Source organism: Silurus aristotelis (genome assembly GCF_946808225.1).
Source record: "Silurus aristotelis genome assembly, chromosome: 24".
Lineage (NCBI taxonomy): Eukaryota > Metazoa > Chordata > Actinopteri > Siluriformes > Siluridae > Silurus > Silurus aristotelis.
The window spans coordinates 19,112,438-19,139,501 of NC_139597.1; the positions used below are offsets into that span (position 1 = coordinate 19,112,438).

Sequence of the window (27,064 nt, forward strand, 5' to 3'; positions counted from 1 at the left end):
TTTTGCTTATAAATCTTCTTTTCAGAGACTTAAGTGTGTGTGTGTGTGTGTGTGTGTGTGTGTGTGTGTGTGTGTGTGTGTGTGTGTGTGTGTGTGTGTGTAAAACAGTAGAAATGCAGCACTCATGGTATTCGAGTAGATATGACAGAGGCAGCAGCGTCACTTGGGGAACTGCACCACGATGGGCAGGTTTGAGGTGGTGATGGTGGGGGGGGGGGGGGTATAAGGGGGGTCATGTGGGTGGGGGTGTTGGAGTGAGATCACACTGGCGGCACTAAGGGATTATTTGCGTAAAAATTTGCAGAAAAAACAGTTTCATAACACTTATAACACAATTTGGGCACCATTCAGGTGTGATGCATCTGTAATAGAACATAAACTATGAGATCAAACTGGGACTTGGTCAGGACGCCATCCAAGTACTCAAGTCTCTGGACGGCCCGCTAACATGTGCGCTGCATATCAGTATTAGGACACGCTAGCCACATACTACTAGCGCTAGCATTCATTTATATACCTGTAACATTTAATGCCCCTCGTATATGAAGAAAAGTTTGTGGACACCTAATCTCCGCTCTTCTGAGAAGATCTTCCACTAGATTTTGTGGAGATTTGTGCTCATTCAGACACAAGGCTGTTGGTAAAGTGAAGTAGGTGAGGTGAAGAGGTCTCGGGGTACTTTTGTTTAAAAATCATAAAACGTGCCAAAATCATGTTTCAAACACGAACACAGGCGACATTCTGGAGTGGAATCGAATACATTTTTCACAAACATACAGTTAAAGTATTGGAACTTTGAATGGTTGTGAGTTCAAATCCCAGTCACACCAACCTGCAACTCCTGGGCCCCTGCACCAGGCCCTTAACTCTAAATCCTGCTCAGTTGTATAAATGAAATAAATGTAAGAGGTTATGAGTGTCTGGGAAAAGCCGTAAATTGTAAACGTATATTGTGGAGATTAGCAGGAAAGGCGATTGTGAAGTGTGTGTGTGTGTGTGTGTGTGTGTGTGTGTGTGTGTCGTGTGTGTGTGTGTGTGTGTGTGTGTGTGTGTGTGTGTGTGTGTAGTTAGACCATGACTTGAAAACCCTTGCCAACAACACCACCATCATTTTTTTTACACCTAAACAAAAGTGAAGTGTGGAGCTGTGATGTCAGAGGGAGGTGAAGAGGAGGACTGGTGAGATAATCAGCTTTCAACAGGGGTCAAGCACCTTCATCCTCCCCCTCTTACCGGCAGGCCCTCGATCTCACGGCCTGAAGAAAAACGATCATGTTTCTCCACTCGACAACAAATCGGACCTATCTGTTTCCTCGCTGAGCACGTGTCTCGCTTCCCCCACCATCGGGTCTACACCACAGATCTACACGTGAAACCGAATGAAATGAAACTTGTCTTGGATTTTGAAAACCACATTTAGTTCCTGATTTCTGTTCTTCACCTTTCTGGGAAGATCTTCTACTAGTAAAGTCGGGTTGTGATTTCGGGTGATATGAGGAGTTCATATGTCCAATAGGGTTTAGAGCTTTATAACAGAATATCTTCAACCCATATATCTTTATAGAGCTGGATTTGTGCACAGGGGCATTGCCATGCAGGAACAGGGGCATTGCCATGCAGGAACAGGTAGGATGAGATGATAGGACATCAAAAGGCATCCGAGACAAATATGTGCTCCAAATTTGTGCTTAAAGTTTGCTAACACTTAATGATCGATGTTTGTGGTGTCGTTTCTGGTATGGATCTGAGATTGTACATAAAAAACATTTAGAAAAAAAAACACATATGTGACACACTTTATTACCAGTCCAAAAGAGGTTCCTCAGATCTTCTCCTCTGATCACTACCAGATGAGAATTCAGTGTGTAGCTTGGAATTATTCCTTACAAGAAGATCTCATGTCTGGAATTGCTAAAAAGTCTCTCTCATTCCATTAACATGTTGTATATGTACCTGCATTGAACTGAATGTTGTACAATAATAAATCAATGATCAATTAAAGTTCATCGTTTATATGTTTTTTTAAAACGTTTGGAGTCGTCGTTGTGCCTGGAAACTGAAACGTGACGCCTCTTTTCAGCACCCGTCGGTTGAACCCGTGCTCGTAAAAAAACGTATTTCAGAGCTGCTCAGAGACGTATGGCAGATTTTTGTTTTTACCAGCAAGCCTTCGTTCGAGTTAATGCCTCGTATGAGCTGGCAGGCGGCTGGACTGAGGATCCATCATTTAGCTGTCAGTGCTGGAGGGAAGAAAAAAAAAAGTCCAATCAGAGCATAGCAGCTTTAAAGGGAAATGGAGATGTTTGAGAGAAGGATCAGCATGAGCTTCTCTCCATATACTCAATCATCATTGGGCTCCATTGAGATTCTGTAGATAACATTTAGATAACATTCAAGTCAGTCATGTAAGAGGTGTGTGTGCGTGTGTGTGCGTGTGCGTGCGTGTGTGTGCGTGTGTGTGTGTGTGTGTGTGTGTGTGTGTGTGTGTGTGTGTGTGTGTGTGTGTGTGTGTGTGTGAGGGAGAAGTTAGCCTAAAGAAGATTAATCCTTTAACACTCTTTCTGAGTCTATGAGGCTGTTTCAAGGCTGTAGGCCTCTTTTTGGAAGCAAATAGATGATAATAGAGAAGAGCCATGTGTGTTTACACCTCCAAACAACCCCTGCTGTTTCCCCCCATGACCAATGGCCCACATGGGGTCTGCTCCCCACCAAGTGTTTTAACAGCTGTCCTTCGAGACAGGTTTGTCTCCATTACCCTCTGCAGGAGGCTACAGAAGAAGGTGTCTCCTTTTGAACTGAGGGTTGAAAAGGTTAAATGGAAAGTAGGTCCTCGATTTAAAGATCTCGATCGGGGGACGTTTCTAAAATTCATGACGTCTAGATTGTGAAATACGTGGACAATCACGACACGTGACTTTTCCATGTGCTGAATCTGGTTCTGGATCTTACACCTGAATGAGCAGAAATCTCCACAAATCTAGTAGAACACCTTCCCAGAAGAGTGGAGGTTATTAGAATATTAAATGGAGATTAAATGTGAAATAGGATAATAAAAAATAAAAAAAAACACAGACCAATCATGGTGAAGTGTCCACAAACTTTTGCTAGAGTACTGTTTCTACTTTGGATTACATTGCAAAATATCATCAGATATATCATACAGTGAAGCACACACACACACACACACACACACACACACACACACACACACACACACACACACACACACATACTAGAACTGTGACTGTAACTTCTGTATAAAATCCAAAAAAATCACTCTTTCTTTACAATCATTTTTCTTTTTCTTCAGTCAGACTGGAATGCTGTCTTTGGCCACGTGCAGGAGAACCAGTCTCATTCCAAACCAAACTAAAATACACTCAGACCAAACTAACCTTCAAACAAAACAAAAACTTGGGAGGCTAATCACCATGAGAAGAATGAGAAGATCCTTTCAGCTCTGTGATTCATGCTAATGAGAGAGTCTCATTCCTCAGATCAACGTTCCTCCAGATTTCAGCCCCAATCCAAATGAAGTAGAGCCCGGAAACCTAATCCCACTGTGTCCTGTAGGTGATATGGATTTTGGATTGGATTAGGAATGTTAACCAAATCCTGCAGGCAAACACTCAAGACAATAGAGTGAAAGAGAAGAAAAAAGGAGGGACGGGGAAAAAAATAAATAAAGAAGTTCCAGTGTTCCAGTGTTCCAGGGATCAATAGGGGTGAACGTCCTTTTGAATTAGGAGACCTTCTGCACAAATCCAACTCAATGAAGATAAAGTGGAAGATCTCCTGCTATAGCTAATAAACCCTATGGAACACCTTTTGGGATGAATTGGAACGCATCCCAGGTCTTTTCACCTCACCTCCATCAGTGGCACAAATCCAGTGGAACATCTTCCCAGAAGAGTGGCGCTCATTATAACAGGAAATGGGGATCTTTTAATGGTTTAAAAAAACTCAGGTGTCCACAAACTTTTGATTGTATAATTGAAACCTGTGACTGTCCAATAAAATCACTTCCACTTGAAGCTGTACATTGATTGGATCATGGATTATTAAATGATTGGCGTGACGGCGTGATACAGGCCCCGAAATCGTCCAGAAAATAAAAATATATACTGTATAAAATTTGGAAACCCTGAAATATTGCATAGTTTGTCAAATCAAGGCTCCATTCAGAGATTTAGAATGTTATTTCATTAATTATATGATGTATGTGGATCATAACCACCAAGTATGTGCACCTACACTGGCGTCTTTATGAGCCAAGCTGCGGAGACACAGAGTGGAGTCTGTCTGGGCCTTCTGGACTTTCTCACCACTTCTGCAAACCCTTCTCTAACCATCAACAACAACCAGGAACCCCAGGACAGAACAGGCCGTGGAGTGTCGGTTCTTGACATGTTCAGCATGTTACATTTAAAATGATCTGATGATTTATGATCAATGATAATTAATTATATGAATTACAATCATATGCATTATTATATTAATTGCATGGTTTCTATGATTGTTTGATTACCATCCACAGTAATCTCATGGATCTTTTAATGGTCCACGTAGAGCCATTCTCAGCAGCAGTGTGGATTGGAAGTTCTTGAGTTCAAATCCCACCCCTGCGGGACACCTTGAGCAAAGCCCTTAAACCTCAACTGCTGAGTTGTAAGTTACTCTGGATGAGGGCGTCTGCTGAATGCCATGAATGTAAAGGTAAACATCATTTGTGAAGGGGTAGCTCAGTGGTTAAGATCTTCTGATCAGAAGGTCGTAAGTTCAGATCCCACCACCATTAAGATGCCGCTGCTGGGCCCCTGAGCAAGGACCTCAACCCTCAACTGCTCAGGTGGATGAATGAGATAAATGTAAGTCGCTCTGGATAAGGGCATCTGTCAAATAGCATCAATGTAATTGTAGATTCCCATTGATGAGATGCAGTCAGGATAGATCAGGCAGGTCCTGATCTATCCTAGAAGAGGAGAGGATCACTGGTATCTCAGAACCTCCAGTACATGGAACCAGTTTTGAGTGCAAAGACATTATAATGCTGTTTATTAGTTTAACACATATGTTAATGGAGCTGCTTTGTGCACTTTGTGGAACAGCTTTGGGTCTCTTAGTTCAAGTGGTGGGAAAATGTCATGCCAACGTGTCCATAGACATTATATACCACTGTGTCTTTGACATGTTGGGAAAGAACAACATGTGCCATAAGTCGAGTGTCCCAATATTTTTGGTTTACAAGTCCTGAGTTCCTCTCTGTTCAGTTCCCTCCAAAACCCCGACATGGTACAGTCATTTGTCAGGGCATAGCGCATTAGATGAAACCTGTGATATTGTCATTATTATCTTTCATCAGGTCTAAAATGCACAGTAGGTTGTCTCAGAGCTTCCCTCAGCTCCATGTGCTCCTCCAGCGTGCAGGCTTCGAGCCAAACGCTGCTCTGGTGGAATGTCTGTGTGGTAGACGCAACACCACGCTGCTCTGTGCAGCACACAACTGCTCTTTCTAGCACACATTCGACTCGAATCCTGAAGCGTAAAAAAAACACCGCCTGCCTGCCATCACCTGCTAAGAATACCCCTCCTTTTTCCACCCCATCCCCCATTACCACCCCACAGCTAATGTTTATACTGGCTCGGAACACTCCTTGGTGCAAAGCATGCTGGGAGAACTTTTTTTTTCTTCAACATTGCTATTCTAAGTATAATAACTGGCATGTGGCCACTCGTAGGCCTGGATCCTGGGACACACTCCAAAATACCTGGCTCTTTTTTTTAATGCTTCAGAAGCGTGATCTCGGTTTTTCAAGTTTTCAGAAGCATTACAAAGACAGCGGGTTGTGTACGTGAAAGAACGAGAGGTGAGACACAAAGCCAAGTATCTTCACTATATAAACTCGAGGACTGAACCCTGGACAATGCTTATGTATAAACTTTATAAAACTAGATTTCAAGCAAGTCTGCACTTTTTCCCCCTTTTTATGCTACGGATCATGTCGGGTTGAAAATCCAGGTTTTCATCCTGAAAAGAACCTCGTGTGCTCTAACCTGAGGACCGATCATGAGAAAAATTGATTTGAGCCGCTCAGGCATGGGAACAAGTACGTGCACATCCACGTTCCCGAACCTCACGTCGAAATAAATCCTGGAGGAATTAAATCAATTGGAACGTCAAGGAAGACTGTCATCCACTTCTCTCTCTCTCTCTCTCTCTCTCTCTCTCTCTCTCTCTCTCTTTCTCTCACACACACAAGTCTGATTGATCGCTTCACCCTGTGAGGCCCAGCGGTGAACTGAGGTTTTAGTCTCGTACAAGTCATTAGTGTTATTCTGACTGAAAAAAAGATACTTTGCTCTTAAAGCTCATCCACCTCACGATTCTAGATGCTTTTCAGAACAGACAGACAGACAGACAGACAGACAGACAGACAGACAGACAGACAGATAGACAGATAGATAGATAGATAGATAGATAGATAGATAGATAGATAGATAGATAGATAGATAGATAGATAGATAGACACAAAAAGACAGACAGACAGACAGACAGACAGACAGACAGACAGACAGACAGACAGACAGACAGATAGATAGATAGATAGATAGATAGATAGATAGATAGATAGATAGATAGATAGATAGATAGATAGATAGATAGATAGATAGACACAAAAAGAGAGAGAGACAGACAGACAGACAGACAGACAGACAGACAGACAGACAGACAGGCAGGCAGATAGATAGATAGATAGATAGATAGATAGATAGATAGATAGATAGATAGATAGATAGATAGATAGATAGATAGATAGATAGATAGATAGACACAAAAAGAGAGACAGACAGACAGACAGACAGACAGACAGACAGACAGACAGACAGACAGGCAGGCAGGCAGGCAGACAGGTAGATAGATAGATAGATAGATAGATAGATAGATAGATAGATAGATAGATAGATAGATAGATAGATAGATAGATAGATAGATAGATAGATAGAACTTTATTGTAATTGCGTTGTACAGATACACAGCAACGAAATGCATTTTGGCATCAACCAGAAGTGCAAAATGGTTGCTCCCACCGCTGCGACCCGGGTTCGATTCCCGGTCAGGGAACCATCCCCAGCCACTCTTAGTGCCGGTCCCAAGCCCGGATAAATTGGGGAGGGTTGCGTTAGGAAGGGCATCCAGCGTAAAACATGTGCCAAATCAAACGTGCGGAGGATCCGCTGTGGCGACCCCTAACGGGAGAAGCCGAAAAGAAAGAAAGAAAGAAAGAAGTGCAAAATGTATCAATCATGCAAAAAGTGCAGATAAACATGTAGCATATGTACAGCATGTGATATATATATATATATATATATAATCAGTGCAGAGACATGTGGACATCATTAGGAAGTACAGATAGATGTTCTAAGGCGATGGCATTGAAGAAGAAATGTGCAGAAGTGGAAGGTTATAATATTATGGCATTCAAGAAATGTGTAAGATGAATAAACAAGTCTAATATATGCATATATACACACACATTATATACACATGTACATGAATGTGAAATGTTGGGCAGAATGTACAGTAAAGATATAAAGATAAATACAGATAAGAATAGGGCAGATGTAATGTAAAAAGATATACTTTGTAATATATACATGTATTGTACAGAGGTTATATACAGTGATTAGAGTATATAGAGTATAAAGAGTATATAGACCTCTTTAATGTCAGCTCTAATCAGTCTGATATTTCACCTTAGACACACTCTAACCAATAACATGTTTCCTTCCACCTGGAGAACTGGATGTTTTTTGTTTTTTGCACTATTCTTGGTAAAACACTCACTTTAAAAAAAAAAAAAACACTCACACGTTGTGACATGATTGACTACATGAATGAGTACGACTACAGGGTGTAGGTATTCATACCATATATACACCATATGCACTTAAGAATTTGAAAAAAAAAGCGTGTGCTTTAACATATTCCCAAAAGTAGTACTTTTTCCGGGGGAAACGATTGGAAATGTATTTAGATGCACATTTCACACAGGAACCCCGAAGACAATGGGCTCTAACGTGTGTTCTTTCAAATGCTAATAGCAGAACTGTCTTTTGTTAAACAAAACAATTACACAAAGGGGTCAAGCAGGTCATATAACAATCATCATCATAATCATAATCATCATCATCAAGTATAATAGTAGTGGTAGTAACAGCATTCTGTGTTTTAATTGTTGCTTACAGTGTTATTATATTATTATTAGAAACATGGACTGTACTAGTTTTCAGTTTTGGTGTTTGACTACAATTCCAGGTTGTGCAACGTGGACTACATGACCCATAGTGCTCCTCAAACGTACTTCCTGTTTCTCAACCAATCAGCGCGTTTGCTGGGAGACTCTGGAATGTCGGTCGACGCGCTTCAGCTACAGCGGAGAAACAACTCACTCGTACTCTCTCTCTCTCTCTCTCTCTCTCTCTCACACACACACACACACACACACACACACACGGAGAAGATTTTCGACGCGAGCATGGATCTGAGTGGAGGAGCAACGTATTCACTTTTATCCGGAGAAAACCGAAGAAGTTCTCAATAGTTTGGAGGAAAAACAGGACGTTTGGTTGTTTTGTTAAAACTTTCCTGAAGTGAAGAAAGTTGTGTGTGGAGGATCTCCCCCTTTTTTTTTGAGGAGAAAAATGTCCGCTTTGGAGGAGCAGCCGCTCGGCGCTGTAAGGTCTGCGGTTCTTTTGCTTCTCCTGGCCGCAGCTCAGCTCCTCCCCGGGCATGTGGAGAGTTCGGAACCGTGTCCGAGTCCGTGTACATGCAGGGGAACATTACTGGACTGTAGCCGGGTCATAAAAGCCTCAAAAATTCCGAGAATCCCGTCCTGGATCACACACGTGTAAGTGACGCTTTTTTTCCCTTGTTCTTTTTTTTACACTTTTGTTTTTCTGCGCTACAAAAAGCGAATTTTTTGGAAATATAGTATCAATTGAACACCGAGAGCGCGCGCGTGTGAAAAAAATGGATTATAGAAATAGATGTCATCCTCAATAGACGCGTGCGCGCGCACACACACACACACACACACACACACACGCACGCTCACACGCACGCACGCACGCACGCTCACACACACACACGCACGCACGCTCTATTGGGGATAAAATATTTTTTTAACGACACTTTTTTTTATGCTTTTGGGGAGCGCGCCTGTGCGTCGTGAACGCGCGCACGGGCATTCCTTCATCATTGTTCTGTTCAAGCGCGTGCAGGAAGAAAAAAAACACAACATTCCCTAAAAGTGCAAAAACGTACAGCAATATAAGTAAAAAATATAATTTTCTGTGAATCTTATTAAAACTAAACCTTTTCTCCTGTATGTTTAAACTCCATTTAAAATTTTACTAAGATTTGTTCATATGCAATGTTGGGGGGGGGGAGCACAAAAACCTCAAAACTCCATGCAAAATCATTTCTCTCAACAGTTCCAGGTCCAGTTTACTCATATCTCTATAATGCAATCAGAACATGCTGTAAATCAACACACAAATCCGTGTGTTACATTTACACAACATTGTGTTTTTGTTTCCAGAGGTGAAAAATCACTGCAAATAAACCAACACAACCCCAACAATATTCTCCAAGTGTAATGTTCACTATATACAAACCTCACTGAGATCCCATTGTCTAGACAAAACCTCCCCCCTCATACCCCCCAGGCCTGAAGAATATATACCTTATGAAAGGGGTCATTTTGATCTTTGGATTTGGTTCTGCTTGAAGAACAGCTGAAATAAATGTGTGTTTGTTGTGCTGGTGAAAGAAAGCTTGTGTGTGTGTTTTGTTTTGATATAACACACACACACACACACACACACACACACACACACACACACACACACACACACTTCCGTGTTCTCTGACAGTCAAGCATAAAATAAATAAAGAAAAAAGTTCGGAAAGTTCTTCCCAACACTGTCGCAGAAGTTCCCTCAGATGTGCTTTCTGTCCAGTTCATTCCAAACCTGCTTCATCGGGTCCGAGTGTGTGAGACTGTGCTTCTCGTTCCAGGCTTTGAATCCTACCGTCTCGTTCTTCTCTTCTACAGTATGTTCTTTATCCTGCTGTGGGATGAATCCCTGAGCAGCTTGGTGGATATCAGGGTGCATTGCGTGGTGCTGTAACGTGGTGTAGGAGGAGTTTTGGTTTTACTCACTCTGTGCACCAGACCTTCACACCTCCTCCACCATGTCTGACACTTTCACACAGAGGAACCGTCCTTTCTCCTTCTCACTGCTCAACCAAAACCCACATCTTCTCATTCTGTCGTGGTTTTGCATCTGCAGACCAGCGTTTCAAAAAATCCCTCTGATGGAGGAGGAAACTGTCCTTCAAATTTCTCTAAAGAACCCACACTTTAGTATGATCTTTCTTTCTTCCTTCCTTTCTTCATTGGTTCTTTCTTTCCTTCTTTTTCTTTTCTTCCTTCCTTCGGTTCATCCATTTGTTCTGTCTGTCATTCTTTCTTCCCTCCTTCTTTCCATTTTAGTTTTTCTGTCTTTTTTCTTTTCCTTCCTTCTGTTCGTTTGTTTTTTTCTGTCATTCTTTCTTTCATCATTAGTTTGTTCTATCTTTCCTTTCTTTCTTCCTCTCTACCTACCATTTTTGTTTTTCTTTTTTTTTATCTTCCTTCATTAGTTCTCTCTTTCTTTCCTTCTTTTTTCTTTTCTTCCTTTCTTCTGTTCTGTCTGTAATTCTTTTCTTCCTTCCTTCCCCCCGTTTTTCTTTTATTCTTTCTTTCTCTCCTTCCATTTCTTTCTTTGTTTTTCTTTCTTTCTTCATTAGTTTGTTCTTTCTTTCCTTTCTTTCTTCCTCTCTCCCTACCTTTTGTATGTTTTTCATTCTTTTTTGTATCTTCCTTCATTGGTTATTTTTCTTTTCTTCCTTCCTTTGGTTCATTTGTTTGTTCTATCTGTAATTCTTTCTTTCCTTCCTTTTCCCCCCCATTTGTTTTGTTTTATTCTTTCTTTCTCTCCTTCCATTTCTTTCTTCATTAGTTTGTTCTTTCTTTCTTTTCTTTCTTCATCTCTCCCTACCATTTGTTTGTATTTTTCTTTATTGGTATTTTCTTTTCTTCTTTCTCTTTTCCTGTCTTCCTTCTTTCTGTTCATTCGTTTCTTCTGTCTTTCTTTCTTGCACTCTTTCACTGTTTGGCATCACAGTGTATGAAGTGTGGAAAGTTTCTCCCACCACAGACCTCCTTCTCCTTTTGTGCCAAAGGGAAACACACACACACACACACACACACACACACACACACACACACACACACACACACACACACACACCCCTAGTCGTAGCTGTAGGGGGAATGGAGTTCTTTGTGCTGCTCCATGCTAATTACTGAATGGTTCTCCTGCACGTTGTAAAGCCCCCCGAGTGCCCGAGCTCTTTGTTTCCCCTGCAGCCCATTATTTCTGCTGGATTAACACCTAAATCCAACCAGTGACGTTATTAAGGAGCTGCTCGAAGTGGATCTGATTGTGTAACTTTCACAGGCAGAGGGTGGGGGGTTGGTGGGGGACGAGGCCTCGATTCCCTCAAAAAACCAGGATGAAATTAAGCGAGGTTGAAGTTCCTGATAAAAAAAATGTAGAGAGTAAATGATGGGTGTTTGTGAAGTCTTAAAACGCTGAGGGCTTGAGGCTCAGTTCCAGTAGATGGTATTGGTATTGATGTAGGTGAGGGAAGCACAGCTCTATGGCAGGAGATCTTCCACTCCAACCTATTTAAAGCGTATCTTCATGTGGCTGGTTTTGGAAGCAGTAGCATTAAATTTTTCCCTGGATATCTGGCTTTTTTTCTTCTCTTTTTCACTCGTCACAGCAGCATCTACTCGCTGGTCCGAAGTGGAAGTGTACACACAGCAGGGTCCTTATCTGATCCACTTCTGACACGGATTTACAGAGGAAGTGCAGCTGCGATAAACACACCGCGTTATCTAACGCAAAGTCGGGGAAACTCCAACAGCAGCTTTCCCGAGTGCCGACTCCTGCTCGCCTCACGTCACGTCACGTCGCCTCACACCGGTCCTCCCCGAGGCGCAGCACGTCACGAGTAGAGGACGACCGTTTCATTATTTATTATCATTTATTGCTTGAACTGTCAGCAAAAATCCATACTAATAGTTTTTCTGGCTTCGGGTCTTTACGAGATCGGCCTCTAGAGGCGCCAGAGAGACAACGTGTGAGACGACGCGCTGCACGGAGAGCGCTATTATATATTTATTTTTGTTGTTGTTTTTTGCATTTTTCTAGTCTACAACTTTGTGGGAACAGTTTATGAAGAAAAAAACGGAGATGTCGGTTTTCCAGATACTTTGGTCTACAGTGTAGTGTTTGTCGGAATTTGATATAAAATGTTCGCCTCATCTCGGAGTGATTCTGATAACTCTGTGCCGTGCCCCGAGCGTGTCTCTGACGAAATGCCTTTTCTTCACAGAGATCTGAGCCATAACAAGATACGGAGCATTCCTGAAGCACTGCTTCTCCCCCGAGTTCAGCACTTTGCCGAAATGTAAGTAAAACACTCTCCATCTAACCTTTTATTTTTCTCCTCTCCCTCTCCCTCGTGCTCACGTCTGTGTTCTCGCCCTGCAGAAAACTGGACAACAACGACTTGGAGACTGTACCGGATTTTGGTCCTCATTCTGGAAACATCAGCGCTCTCAATCTGTGAGTATGATTTATTTATTTATTAGTCCACCAACCTTTCACCTGCTGTACATCTGTGTTGAATGATGGCGTGATCTACTCGACGGGCCATGACGCCGTTGCAGGTGCATCATCTATCCTGACGTTGGCTCTCCAGCCTCCAAAAGTATAGAGACACCGGCATTTTCCAAATGGTTCTTCAGCCAAATAGTTGAATCTCTTCAGATGTAAAAGTATGAAAGTTTTCCCTTCACTTGAAGGAAACCAGGAGATCCAACTCAACAAGCTTATGGGTTGGAGTGGGAGATCTTGAGCGGCCTGCTCTAAATCCAATTGAACACATTTGGGATGAACGTGAACAGCCGGACCTCCTCATCTCACTTGACGACCTACAGTGCCCCAGTTCACTAACACCCTTTGGCTGAAGCACATATCTAGTGGAACGTCTTCCAAGAGTGGATCTCAGGTGTCCATAAGCCTATTTCCATAAAGTGTATTGCTTTAGAGCAATAGACCCTATGGAACACCTCCCAGAACATCTGGAACATCTCCGCAGAAGAGCGGGATTGTTAGCACAGCAAACGGGACCCGATGTGGAACGCGATGTTCATAAAGAAGCACAATCTTGTGCTCGGGTGTCCACAAACTTTTGGCCAGATCACGTGGCCCAGAATTCACCATCGAATATGTAGTGGAATCTTCATTCACTCTGATCCATGATGCATCTGGTGATTACAGGACTTTTCTCCCTCCCTGGTGTTGAAACCAGCGAGCTGGATCGTGGACAGAAACCCTGCCTGAAACAATCGCTATCTCCTCCTTCATCGGTCATTTGACCGCAAAACACTTTTTACACATTTTTTTTAATAGGCTTTGTGTTTAGAAGAGAACAGAAGAAAGTAACTCATCACACCAGGGTCTGGGGTTTGGTATTTTTGGGGGGGTGCAAATCGAGTGAGAGATTACACACCAGATATGAGTGAGCCAAAGGCTTGATATCCTGATCCTCCCCAGACTCGGAGTGAGCGTGTCGGGACATGAAGAGCTGCCGAGGGCTGTTCATGTGCAGACTGGTGCAGATCTGCTTTATATATCTACACACACACACACACACACACACACACACACACACACACACACACACACACACACACAGAGTGCAGGTGTGAAGGGAAACTGCCTCGCTGGCTCGTGTGTGCGCGCTCGGGATTTACTACACTCAAGGTTTTTCAAACCAATCCACCTCGCAAGCATTTCCTTTTTCCATCCAGGTGTTGTGACATCATCCAGCTGTTGTAAGACCCCACCCCCCACCCCAAACACGTCTGATCAACATGGTTGATTTTAAGGATCTATTTGCGCTTTTCTCCCCTCGAGTAGGTGTGTGTGTGTGTGTGTGTGTGTGTGTTTGTGTGTGTGTGTGTGTTTGTGTGTGTGTGTGTGTTTGTGTGTGTGTGTGTGTTTGTGTGTGTGTGTGTGTGTGTGTGTGTGTGTTTGTGTGTGTGTGTGTGTGTGTGGGGTATTTGCTCCTGGAAGGAGAACAGAAGTTGGCAGAGGCGTGTGATGACTCGGTCTGCAGTGGCGCCTGTAATAAGAAGCGTGACTGCTGTGAGGCAGGAGGAAACCGAGTGTAAGCGCTCGACTGTGCGCCGAAGGAGAAATGAAAGGAGGGAAAATAAGTCCACGATGAAACTCCAGTTTCAGACTTTCTTCACGCGACAATGAGCATCGTTTATTCCGCATTTATTCACAACACACACACACACACACACACACACACACACGTCTCAGCTAACAATAACCCACAAACTTCAACTTTCGGCCTGAACATGGCATGTCACATCAACACTCCTCTCTTCTCTCTCCCTACATTTCTCTCTTTTTCTGTCTCTCTCTATATTTAACTCTCTATCTGTCTTCTCTCTTTTTTGTTTCTATATCTGTCTGTCTATCCCTCTCACTGTCTCTCTTTCTCTCTGTTTCTGTGTCTGTCTATCTCTCCATCTATCTTTCTGTTTCTGTATGTATCTTTCTCTTTTTTGTATCTTTCCCTCTCTCTCTGTCTCTCTTTCTGTCTTTCTCTTTGTCTAATCCTCTCCCTGTTTCTCGCTTTTTCCGTATTTATCTCCGTATCTCTCTCTCTCTCTCTCTCTCTCTCTCTCTCTCTATCTATCTGTCTCTCTCTCTGTAAGTAATGTTTAGAGTGTATAAGGACGATGTTACAGCACATCATTATGATTGTTGTTGTTGTTAGTATTTACAGTGAGCGTAGGTGAGGCCGTTGTGCTGTGTGAAGTGTGTGTGTGTGTGTGTGTGTGTGTGTGTGTGTGTGTGTGTGTGTGTGTGTTCGCAGGTGAGACTCAGTGAGATCTCGGTGAGATTACCTGCTCGTGAACAGATTTTATCACTGAAAACTGAAAAACAGAAACTCGCAGCTCTGAACTTTTTCACCGAGTTCATGAATAAACAGCTGGAACCTGAATTTAAAAAAAAATTGCCATCGCTTTATTTTTCTGTAAAGGGGGCGGAGCCATAAGGAAGATTCCGTTTCTGACCGCCTGAGCTCAGGATACATCCCAAGTTCTTTATCACCTTCTTGCGTTTTGAAATACCGTGTTACAGCTACGGGATTTGTATTCGAGTACCGCCAACAGAATATAGCGACGCCGTCCAAACAAAATTCCACGCAAATGGTTAAATTTGATCAAGAACGCCGGCTACGGAATTGCTCCCAGCTGCCGAGTTCTCGGCGTTTGTTATTCTCCGGGCTTCTGGGTCAGTCGAGTCGATGGGAGCTGCCGCCGTGTCTGCTTCACTGTTTAAACAAGATCCGAGTGCCATTCGATACTTCAGCGTTCCATCTTCCCACCCTAACCTCCCTCCTACCCCCATACACCCCCCCCCCAACCCACATAGAGAAGGGGAGGTGAAAAACTAGAAGAACGAGTGAAAAAGTGCACGGGGAGCTCAAGAAGGATCCGCAGTCAGGGTTGTGGTATTATTTCTTTTCGCAGATTTGATCCTGACTTCATTGGGAAAGTATGCTGAAATTGTGCTTCATACAGAGATGTTTTAAATACACTTGGTTCTCGTGTGTGTGCGCGCGTGTGTGCGCGTGTGTTTTTTGATTAAGAAAATGTTTTTTTTTTTGAGGCACGGAACAGGTTTGAGTTTTCTACTTAAAGTGAAGGGAAATTATTATGCTGCTACATTCACATCCTAGTTCGGGGAAGAACCATATCTGGCAGATGGAAAAGCCAGGTGTCCCGATACTTTTGGCCACGCAGAGTAGTTTGAACGCTGCAAAAAAAAAAACAACCCTTTTGACGTGTGAGAGGTAGCTCGGGCTGCCGGGCCACAGCCTGAAACTATTCGAGTAATGATGTATAACGAGCTTATTAGGCAAAAAATTGGCCGAACAAATTAGAAGTGTGTGTTTTCCGAGGCACAATGTGGTGCTTGTGTGTGTGTGTGTGTGCACAATGTGGTGCTTGTGTGTGTGTGTGTGTGTGTGTGTGTGTGTGTGTGTGTGTGTGTGTGTGTGTGTGTGTGTGTGTCAGCCTGAAGGGGCAGGAGATTAAGAGATAAGGCAGTCTGGAATTCGCTCGCACACATCTGTAGGCACCCGCGTTGGTGTCCGAGAGAGAAATAAAGACCTAACCCAATCCGCTCCATGATATTGACCACGTAAACATTTTTTGGAGATCTTCTCCTGCTTACCGTAGATGTTTTCACCCCGTCACATCTGTTCCCTGCTGATCTTTTTCCTAAACAAGGCGATTCCATTTACAAAACCTGGACTTTTTGTTTTGTTTTCCGCACCACTCGTTGGTTTCTTCCTCCTCTCTCTCTCTTTTTTTTTTTTTTTTTTTTTTGTTTGTTGCCTCTCTCTGGCCTTTGAAAAAGAAAAAACTGGAAATTCAAGATGCTGGTCAGCAGCTCGTGTGGATGGTGAAAACAGAGCCGCAGGTGGTGTGACTGTGGTGCATGCAAAAGCCCTGTGCAAATCTGCACACAAAAGGCCGGCTTGTAGCTCTTTCACTGGGTGGCTCTCTGCTGCTGACAGCCAGGAGGGGATTCTTTTTCTTTCTTTTTTTTTTTTCTTCGTTCTTGTCGAGAAAAAGAGATGGTGTAGGGGTGGATGGCTGCAGTGGAAAGAGAGCTGAGTCATGGCCTGTACTGAATATGGAGAACAGGAGCTGGACACCGTGTAGGTAAAGGCAGGTAGACCGAGTCTCAACACAGGTGTTCAATTCATTTGTGGTGGAAACATGTTTTCCCTCAACCGTGTCTTTATATATATTTATATATATAAATATATATTAGAGCAAAAGTTTGTGGCCACCTGGAGTTTTTGAACATCCCATTCCACCCCCTGCTCCTACACTAAATATAGATCACACCATGACCACCTTGTTCCACATTCACATCCACATTGTGCGATAACGAACCTCCGCTCCTCTGGGGCAACCTTCTACAAGATCAGTGGAGAGATTTGTGCTCATTCGTCCACAGGGGGCGTTAGTAAAGCGATGTAGATGTGGTGAGGAGGCCTGGGGTGCAGGCAGCATGAAAAATCATCCCAAAGGGATAAGGTCAATAGCCCTCTCGCATGAGATCTTCAACTCTGAGCCAGATGCTCATAGAGCTGGCTTTGTGCACAGGAGCGTTGTCTGGAACAGGTTTTGGGTCTTCAAGTTCAAGTGAAGGAACAAATCTCATGTCCCTGCATCCAAAGATGTTCTGTACAAGTGGGTGGTAATACTTTGGGGAAGAACCACACACACGTGTATATACACTGTACATATATAATATGGATAAGATGGATTGAGATCTAGATAGATGGATAGATGGATGGATTAACACACATTCATAGACAAAGGCAGCACTGTACAGTCTCTGTTTAGGACACAGGCAGCTCCTGCACTGCAATTTAGGAGGCGTGCAGGCCAGGAAATTGCCAGTCTCAGCCGTGGCATGCTTTCACTGACGGAATGCTATTCATCGAGCAAGTAATTGGCAGTTTTTTAAATACTTTGTAAGTAATTACCTTGTAAACAAAATAACATGCCACTCCGGCATTCAGCTGTTTTGACCTGTTGCATGGAATTCTGACTTGGGGTAACACACACACACACACACACACACACACACACACACACACACACACAGAGAAACCCATGGCGTTCTCCCAGATCATGACTAAGGGCATAATAATCTAGCTCGTGTGATCCACCTCTGAAAACGAGATCGAGAGTCTGAGAGACAATCTGATAAAAACCTTTTACTGAAATGAAATGTTTTTGCTCAGTCTATTCGTTTTTTATTTCTTTTTTTTTTTTTAAACAGCGCTAATAACAAGATCTCCAGCATATCAGCGGAGCAGCTCAGACCACTGTCTGCCCTGGAGACCCTGGACCTCAGCAACAACAACCTGGTGGACGTGAAGGGATTCCCGTCTCTCCCTCTGAAAAACCTGTGAGTGTCACACACACACCCACACAAACACACACACACACACACGGATGTTCATGCACACAGAGTTTTTCTCATCACCCAAACTCATTTAGCAGCCGAACACTAATCATGTGACCACATGGACGTGGCATGGAGTCAAGTAGGTTTTAAGTAGGTTGTTCACTTATGTAAAAATCCATACCAATAGTTTTTCTGGCTTCCGGTCCGCTGTCCTTACGAGAGCGGCCTCTAGAGGCAAATTACTGATGACATGTGGCGTTTGTTTTCACACGAGAGACGGCATGCTGCACGGAGAGCGCTATATTATACTTTTTTATTTACAATTTTTTAATGATCTAATTAGGAATAAGGGAAAAAAAACACAATTCCAGCATGTGTCCTACTCCTGATGCTCAGTGAAGTTTTATATCTCTGTTTTGCTCAGGTACATGAATAACAACCGCATCTCCCTGTTGGAGCCGGACTGCTTCAGAAACCTCTCGGACACCCTCCTGGTCTTGAGACTGAACAGGAACCGTCTGAACTCCATTCCTGCCAAGACCTTCCAGCTGGACAACCTTCAGCACCTGTAAGTAGCCCAGCGCTTATTACACGTGTAAAAGATCTCGGTTGCATCTTTGCTCAACTTTGTACTTCCTGCGTGTTGGCAGAGACCTGAGCCGGAACCGGCTGAGACGAATCAAAAGCTTGACCTTCAACGGCCTTCACTCGCTGCGCTCTTTAAACATGCAGAGGAACGGCATCATACGCCTGCTGGACGGAGCGTTTTGGGGCCTCAGTAAATTGGAAGTCCTGTGAGTGCACTTGATTAATAACTCTAACGCTGTGGGACGTCGTGTCATGTGACACGGATAGATTAAAGGTGCGTGGTCATGTGATGGTCACTGATTTGTGTGTGTGTGTGTGTGTGTGTGTGTGTGTGTGTGTGTGTGTGTGAGCAGGCAGATGGAGTACAACAATCTGACCGAAGTCAGTAAGGGTTGGCTGTACGGCCTGTCGTCCCTGCAGCAGCTTCATCTCGCTCACAACGCCATCACCCGCATCAAAGCCGACCCCTGGGAGCCCTGTCAGAACCTCGCTGAGCTGTAGGTGCCACGTTTCTCTCTCTCTCTTCTTGCTCACATTTTTCTCAACTCTGATCCGGAAAGAGGGAGAATTCACCTTTTTTTTTTTCAGTAAAATTGAAACTTTCATCCGAAAAATATTTGTGACGTCAAACACAATGTCAACTTTAGCATGTGTACGCATCCGTCGTTCTTTGAGAATAAATTCAAACAAAATACGTGGAATACGGGACACTCCACTTTTCCAGATTCAAGATTTATCAATTAATAATAAAAAAAAAAAAGATAAAACTCGAATAATAATAACTGCGATGAAACAAGTGCAAAAAAAGTCTGACTTGCTGAGTATTTTTGTGTGTATCTCAGTGACCTCAGCTCTAATCTGCTGGTGCGCCTCGAGGAGGGCAGCTTCATGCGCCTGAGCGAACTCAAGCAGCTCTCCGTGGGCTACAACCAGGTCAGCTTCATCGCCGATGGAGCGTTCCGAGACCTCACCCGTCTGCACACGCTGTGAGTACTAGAGATTAGAATCCGAACCAGCTCTTTGTGATCCATCACACTGCACACACTCTGCGTACACTCCTGCTCATCAGGCCCGTTAGGACTGGCAGGGGAAATTTCTACATTTCATCAAGTGTTTAGCCAAAATCTAGACACTTTCTGGGCGGGAATAAATATCCAGCCGACTTTGCAGTATCTCATGAGCTTTGCTACTCTACTACATTTCTATGCTGTTCATTTAATTTAGCAAAACTCAATACCTCCCCCCACTTTCCTCTCCTTCCTTCTCTGGGCTTTTTTTAAACAGAACCAAATGGTAACGGAGCATGAAGAGTGTGTGTGCATACTTGCACATGTGTGTTCACTCAGCCAACCCCCCCTAACCCACTCATTTGTAACCAGGCTTGCAAGGGAGGAAACTAGCTATTTAAATGTAGTTAAACACGGTCCCAGGGAGGGCTTTGGGGCGAAACAGGAGTCGCTTCTCCTGCAGCAGGTAAATACATAAAGGATAATGTGTGAAAGTATGAGGAGGGAGAGTATCTGTGAACCTGCAGCGAGGGTCACCACTCAATGATGTAACATTCCGTTTCGTGTTTTTAAAGGGATCTGAGATATAACGAGATCTCGTGGACCATCGAGGACATGAACGGACCGTTCTCTGCCCTGAACAGTCTGCGAAGTCTGTGAGTCCCTCGTGCTGTTCTCAAACGCTCCGGTGTCAAAATAATTCCCTGTTTTTCTGACTCGCTGACTCGCTGTGCTTTCAGGTTTCTTCAAGGGAATCAGATTCGATCAGTTACCAAGAAGTCCTTCACCGGTCTAGACGTGCTGGAGCGCCTGTGAGTACTCGCATCCATCTACATGAATCACTTCTATCTGTTCTGCGCTGTGTTTTTGTAACACTTGATCATTTTATTTTATCTCAGTGACCTCAGCAACAATGCCATCATGTCGGTTCAAGGAAACTCTTTCTCCCAGATGAAGAAACTAGAAGAACTGTAAGAACGATGACTGGATATCATTTCACGTCACTTCATTTCAGAAGATACGTGTCACTGACACTCGTTTATTCTTTCCATCTCATTTTCCACCAGTCACCTGAATACGTCGAGTCTGCTCTGCGACTGCCAGCTGAAGTGGTTTCCGCTGTGGGTGGCAGAAAACGCCTTCCTCTTCTTTGGAAATGCCAGCTGTGCCCATCCACAGCCACTGAAGGCCAAGAGCGCCTTTGCAGTCAGCCAGGACGAATTTGTGTGTGGTGAGTCGGTGCCTGGTGCACATTTTCCAGCGCATGTTTTTACCTGATCGAGCATGAGGTCTTTTTTTCTCTTGAAGGAAAAAAAAAAATCATAACGGAAAAACGTTTGTAATGAATTCCTCCAAGCAGCTTATTTAACTGTTCTTCATAATCAATCTCAATTCGAACAGCTGATTTCCCCAAACCGCAAATCACGGTGCAGCCCGAGACGCAGTCAGCCATCAAAGGCACCAACGTGACGTTCGTCTGCTCGGCAGCCAGCTCCAGCGACTCGCCAATGACCTTCGCTTGGAAGAAAGACAACGAGGTGCTGAACAACGCAGAGATTCACAACCAGGCTCATCTCCGGGCGCAAGCGGGCGATGGGACCCAGGTTACCGAGTACACGACCACGCTGCAGCTGCGCCATGTGGAATCTTCCACCGAGGGCAAATACCAGTGCGTCATCTCCAACCACTTCGGCTCCACCTATTCCCTAAAGGCCAAACTTACGGTCCACAGTGAGTGATGCTGCAGTTTCTGTGCATAACGCTAATGTGTGTGTATACACGATATAGAGAATTGTATCAGGACAGACATATCTGGTTATTCCCTGAAAAAAATTCCCGTACAAGTTGCACCCAATTGTACAGGATGAACATCTTCCCAGAAGAACGGAGTTTATTATAACACAGGGCTCCTACGTATTTTGGGAAAAGTATGGAATTTGATTGGCATGTTTGCCAGGTCTGGATTAGTATGGGGGGGTTTATAAAACAAAGGCTACATCGCCAATATTCCGGATAGATTTGAAAGCGGCGTTCTCGTCTAAAAAAACATCTGAAAAGGTTCGCGTCCCTGTACTGCACAGGAGCAAAACGCTTCGACCCGCGTCATTCCCGCCTGCCGTTTATTTACTTTCCGGCTCTTTCAAACATCACTGCAAAGACAAAACACGATGTGTGGTATTCGAAAGACTCACACAAGGATCACAACTGTTTTCAAATCTCGAATGCCTTCTCGGTGTGGACGGAAGGCCAAAATAAAGTAAAAAAAAAAAAAAATGCGTTTTAAGAACGATTCTTAGTGAATTGCACATGAGCAGTCCGTCTGTTGCTGTAGGATCAAAGGTTTACCGTTTGAAATGAATGAGAACGAAATTTATAAATGGTATAAATGGATGTTATTACATCCATGGGTGTTAATACATGTGAGCCGCAGTAGCTACAACCTCCTGGCAATTATTCGGTGATATAATAACATGCATCCGAGATCGTATCCTAACACACAGTGGAATTCAAAATCATACTTTTAGATGTTAAATGAAAAATGTGTAGGAACCCTGATAACAGCAAACGGAGATTAAATGTGGAATGGGAACAGGATGCTCCGAAGCACGTACGGTTATTACGTGTCCGCATACTTTTGTCCATATCGTTTGTGCAGGGATGAGATGAAAGTGAATTTTCTAAGTATTGAATCTCGTGCATCGACTGACATCCAAATATCCCCGTCCTCTCCAGTGCTGCCGTCCTTTAATAAAATTCCTATGGATCTGACGGTCCGTGTCGGAGCTACAGCCCGTCTCGAGTGCGCCGCTACCGGACACCCGGCCCCCCAGATTGCGTGGCAGAAAGACGGAGGCACCGACTTTCCGGCTGCGAGAGAGCGGCGGATGCACGTGATGCCCAGTGACGCCGTCTTCTTCATCGTGAAAGTGAAAACGGAGGATATCGGGGTGTACAGTTGCACCGCCCAGAATACAGCCGGAGCCATTTCGGCTAACGCTACATTAACTGTGCTAGGTAAGAAACGCAGAAGCTTTTTGTAATGAACTTAAGCGAACGTCTCGATGACGATACAAATAGAACAAAACCATTTGCTGATTCACTACCCAGTTTTCCAGACTTTATTCATTCGTGCCACAGAGGAGAAACGAATGTTCGATTTCCGGTGTGTGTCTAAATTTTTAAGCTCCTATTTCATGTCTCTGGTTAAACGCTGGCTTCAGAACACAGTAAATAACAGGAGCCTGCCCTTCTTTCTTTTGTGCCGAGAACTTGTGCCAAAGTCGAGCTCACAGCTCCAGATTTAAATGAGTGACTTAATATGGCACAATTTATTTAATATTTTTCCCCCTCACAAAATGAACTGTAATACATTTTTAATATTCAATAACTGTTTGTCATTTTTATATCTATATAGATTCATTCCTGACCGATAGTTTTTTTTGAACACCACCACCCTACAATATTGAATATTTGGAGATATATTTGTATTCGATGTCGAACGTCCATCGCAAATTGCTCTATTGGTTTGTCAGAAATGCCCTCGTTCCTGCGCCCCTTGACGGACCGCACCGTGGCGAGGGGCGAGACGGCGGTGCTGCAGTGCATCGCAGGAGGAAGCCCTCCACCACGCCTAAACTGGACCAAAGACGACGGGCCACTAGCGCTGACCGAGCGCCACTTTTTCGCCGCTGGAAACCAGCTTCTGATCATCGTGGACGCAGCAGAGGCCGACGCGGGCACGTATACCTGTGAGATGTCGAACCCGCTGGGCACAGAGCGGGGGAACGTGCGCCTGTCTGTCCTGCCAAACCCTAACTGTGAGTCCAACCAGGCGGGCACGGGGGCGCTGGGGCCGGGCGGCAGCGGGTCAGACGAGGACGGCTGGACCACTGTGGGCATCGTCATCATCGCTGTAGTGTGCTGCGTGGTGGGCACGTCACTCGTGTGGGTGGTCATCATCTACCACACGCGCCGACGCAACGAGGACTGCAGCGTCACCAACACCGGTTAGTTCTAACTCGCGCACGCAACTTCATACTGTTGTGTTGTTGTTGTTGTTGTTTTTTACGAATCTGTCCTTTTTGCCCCTCTGCAGACGAGACCAATCTTCCGTCAGACATTCCCAGCTATCTGTCCTCTCAGGGAACTCTGGCAGAGCGTCAGGACGGCTACGTGCCCTCTGAGAGCGGCAGCAATTACCAGTACATGAGCTCTTCCATGGGGGGATTCTACCTGCAGCACAAGGACATGAAAGGTAAAGCACCTGGGGAATTTGTGCCACACATGACTGTGGGTCGGTTCTTTAAGTAAATAAATAAATGAAGATCAGACGTACTGAATTCAGAGTAGATATCTATCAAATATAAGACTTGGTTTATCCGTCCATTGAGTTACTGTAAAGCCCAGTGGCCATACCAGTCCTCTGAATGCACAGGAGAGAATCCAGGAAGATTTGAAGGACACACTTCTGAGGAAAGCCTCGTCTATCTCGGATCATGGCATGCTGGCTCGGATTGCGCTAAATTCCGCGATGGTTTTGTAACACCGGTTTTTACGATACCTGCAGGCGTGTGTCAGCTGGACACAGGAAGTGAAGTGGACATGGAGGCGGCCATTGACCCACTGCTCTGCCATTTCCAAGGGCCAATCAGCACACTGCTGAGGAGAGGCAACATGTATGGTCCTGAGCCCACAGACACGTATATAGGTGAGGCATATTGGTAGGAGAACCTTCTATAATAGGAACTTTCTGTTCCAGCTGCAGTGTGTTTGTGTTAATCCTGTCCTGTTTCCCTCTTTCCCCTCCAGGCTGCGCTGCAGATCAGAGACGTACGTGCAGAGATTCGTACAGTCCATCACTCCCCAGTTTAAAAAAGAGAGAATATTACACATACACTCCTTCGCTTTCCTCGGACCCTTATGACCACATGAGCTCTGGGGTGATGGTGCAGCGGGACGGGGGAGAGTGTCTCCAGTCACAGCTGCCCTCCGCCTCCTACATGGGTGTGTAAATAAAACATTCTGCGCAGTTACACGCAAATCAATAACACGATTTCCTCCTCTGACGGTTCCTGTGCTTCTGTTTGTCTCATCAGGTACTTTTGGTAAAGCCCCATGGCGACCTCAGCAGGAGCTTTACCCCAATCTGTGCACTTCGTCTTCTCACAGAGGACTGACGCTCCACGAAAGCCTCTACACCGCCCTGGATTACGACTCGGAGCACGAGGACGACTTCTGCTCCCGTTCTCTTCCCCCGACGCCGAAAGCGGACTCGGACAGCGGCAGGTTCGAGCTGTTGTTCAACGGCAGCAGGACATCGGAAGGTCGCTCGAGCTCGCAAGCGTGTTCATAGCACCTCGTTCGGAGAACACAGACCGCACCACACTCCGTTTATTTAACAAGGAGGACCGAAATTCAGTTCTACCTCGGCTCGCACGCTTCTTGTGCACGCTGGTTTCGAATGTAAAAGGTAAACATGAGGAATAGTGTGTGTGTGTGTGTGTGTGTGTGTGTGTGTGTGTGTCCAAAAAAAAAGTGTATCCATTGTACAAAAGAAAAAACACAGATATTGAAAGTATATATAAATACATTTTATACAAAGCAAATTTTATTTTGTAAATGAACTGTAAATAGGATCCATTATTACGTTGCATACTATTTTTTTATAAGAAGATCGTCGTCATGGACAAAAAGAAATCGAAACAAACGAGGGAATAGTAATGGCTGGTCCACCGATTCTACACAAACCACCCCTTTGTGTTTCTGTGCAATGTTTCCGCAAGACTCTTGGGTAATTTTTTCTGCCTAATAATAATAATAACACGCCTAGTGACATTTTAGGATTTATTGTATTTTTTTGCTTTTCGCCTACATCTATTCCAAAAAAAAAAAAAAAAACGTCTTCTAGCAAACAATACAATTTTTGACCCATTTCTGTTTGTGAGTTTGTTTAGTTCCCCAATGCATTTGTGTGTTTATACAACTCAAGCACCCTTTTGCACTCCCTGATAATAAAACGTGCTGCTACACAGTCAACGAACCTCCGACTTTATTTCTCGTCTCGCATTAAAACCCTGGAACGGTCACATGATGTTCCTCAAAAGCATGCCTGGAAAGATTCTCTCGAGGAATAACGTGGAGCATCGCACAGTGTTTTGACGAGTGAAAGTGTGTGTGTGTGTGTGTGTGTGTGTGTGTGTGTGTGTGTGTGTGTGTGTGTGTGTGTGTGTGTGTGTGTGTGTGTGTGTGTGTGTGTGTTTTTTTTTTTTGTTTTTTTTTTTGTTTTTTTTTTTAACTCATTATCTGCTTCTGTATTCGACATTAGATCCTGGTCGCATTTTCATTCCATTCAGGCCCATTTTCTTTTCCATCATGGGTTTCTATCAAGTTTGTGGACACCTGAGCATTTTGAACATACTATTCCACCCTTCCCCCTTTTCCTGTTTTAAAAACCTCCACCCTTCTGAGAAGATGTTTTGCTGGATTTCGAGGAGATCCATGCTCATTTCCATCCCAAAGGTGTTTTTAGGATTTGTAGCTCTTTAGCAGGCCAAACAAGATCTTCCGCTCCAACCCGTATCTTCACACAGGAGGTGCACAGGAGCGTCGTCATGCTGGAAAACGTTGGGATCTTGTGGCTCAAGTTGAAATTTTCAAGCCTACACAATTGTTTGCCTGAAGGTTTGCAGAAGAACCAGATGCGGAATATGAAAAAAGACGGGTTTCCGAATACTTTTGGCTTTCAGTCATTGAGGAGCGCGATGAAGAGAAACCACACACAAAGCGCACCAACACCTGGCGCACAGCTGGTGAGGAGCGCTGACACGGTGATGAATAAATAAAGAATGATCAACGCCACAACTCATCCATGAAGATCAACAAAGGCAGACTGTACAGATGCGCTGCGCCTGAGCCATTCCGAGCGATCGACGAGAAACCCGGGATCTATTTTTCATTCCAAAAAAACGTGAATGTTTTTGTCCACCGGAGCCAAAAGCAGCAACTGTCAGCAGTCAGAAATCTTTTATTTGGTGTTTTACAGACAGACGTTTTTGGTCACAATGCGCCAGAAACAGACGACTGAGAAGCAAACAAACAAAACAACATGCATTGAGAGGAAAAAAACGTTTCCACAAACTAAATTCCAAACAATTCCGCGCTTTGATTTGTGGCTCCAGTGAAACGAGACAGGAAATCGACTGTTCCTTGGACCATCAGTGTCTGGTGCAAAGTTGATCCAGCCGTCATTTTCCTCTCGGAGTCACTGT

General features: G+C 44.1%; 1 protein-coding gene across 1 annotated transcript; it reads left to right on the plus strand.

Annotated features, from left to right (window-relative positions):
* Nucleotides 1–8,465: 8,465 nt before the first annotated feature.
* lrig3 (leucine-rich repeats and immunoglobulin-like domains 3) lies at nucleotides 8,466–25,832 on the plus strand. The gene is made up of 19 exons (XM_083527863.1): nucleotides 8,466–8,909; nucleotides 12,512–12,586; nucleotides 12,670–12,744; nucleotides 18,073–18,201; nucleotides 18,626–18,769; nucleotides 18,852–18,995; nucleotides 19,143–19,286; nucleotides 19,632–19,775; nucleotides 20,372–20,452; nucleotides 20,537–20,608; nucleotides 20,696–20,767; nucleotides 20,864–21,027; nucleotides 21,198–21,527; nucleotides 22,530–22,811; nucleotides 23,330–23,803; nucleotides 23,893–24,051; nucleotides 24,364–24,504; nucleotides 24,606–24,800; nucleotides 24,893–25,832. Exons 1-19 carry the CDS (start codon nucleotides 8,704–8,706, stop codon nucleotides 25,147–25,149), a joined length of 3,288 nt encoding a protein of 1,095 aa, XP_083383989.1. The 5' UTR covers nucleotides 8,466–8,703; the 3' UTR covers nucleotides 25,150–25,832.
* Nucleotides 25,833–27,064: the final 1,232 nt, after the last annotated feature.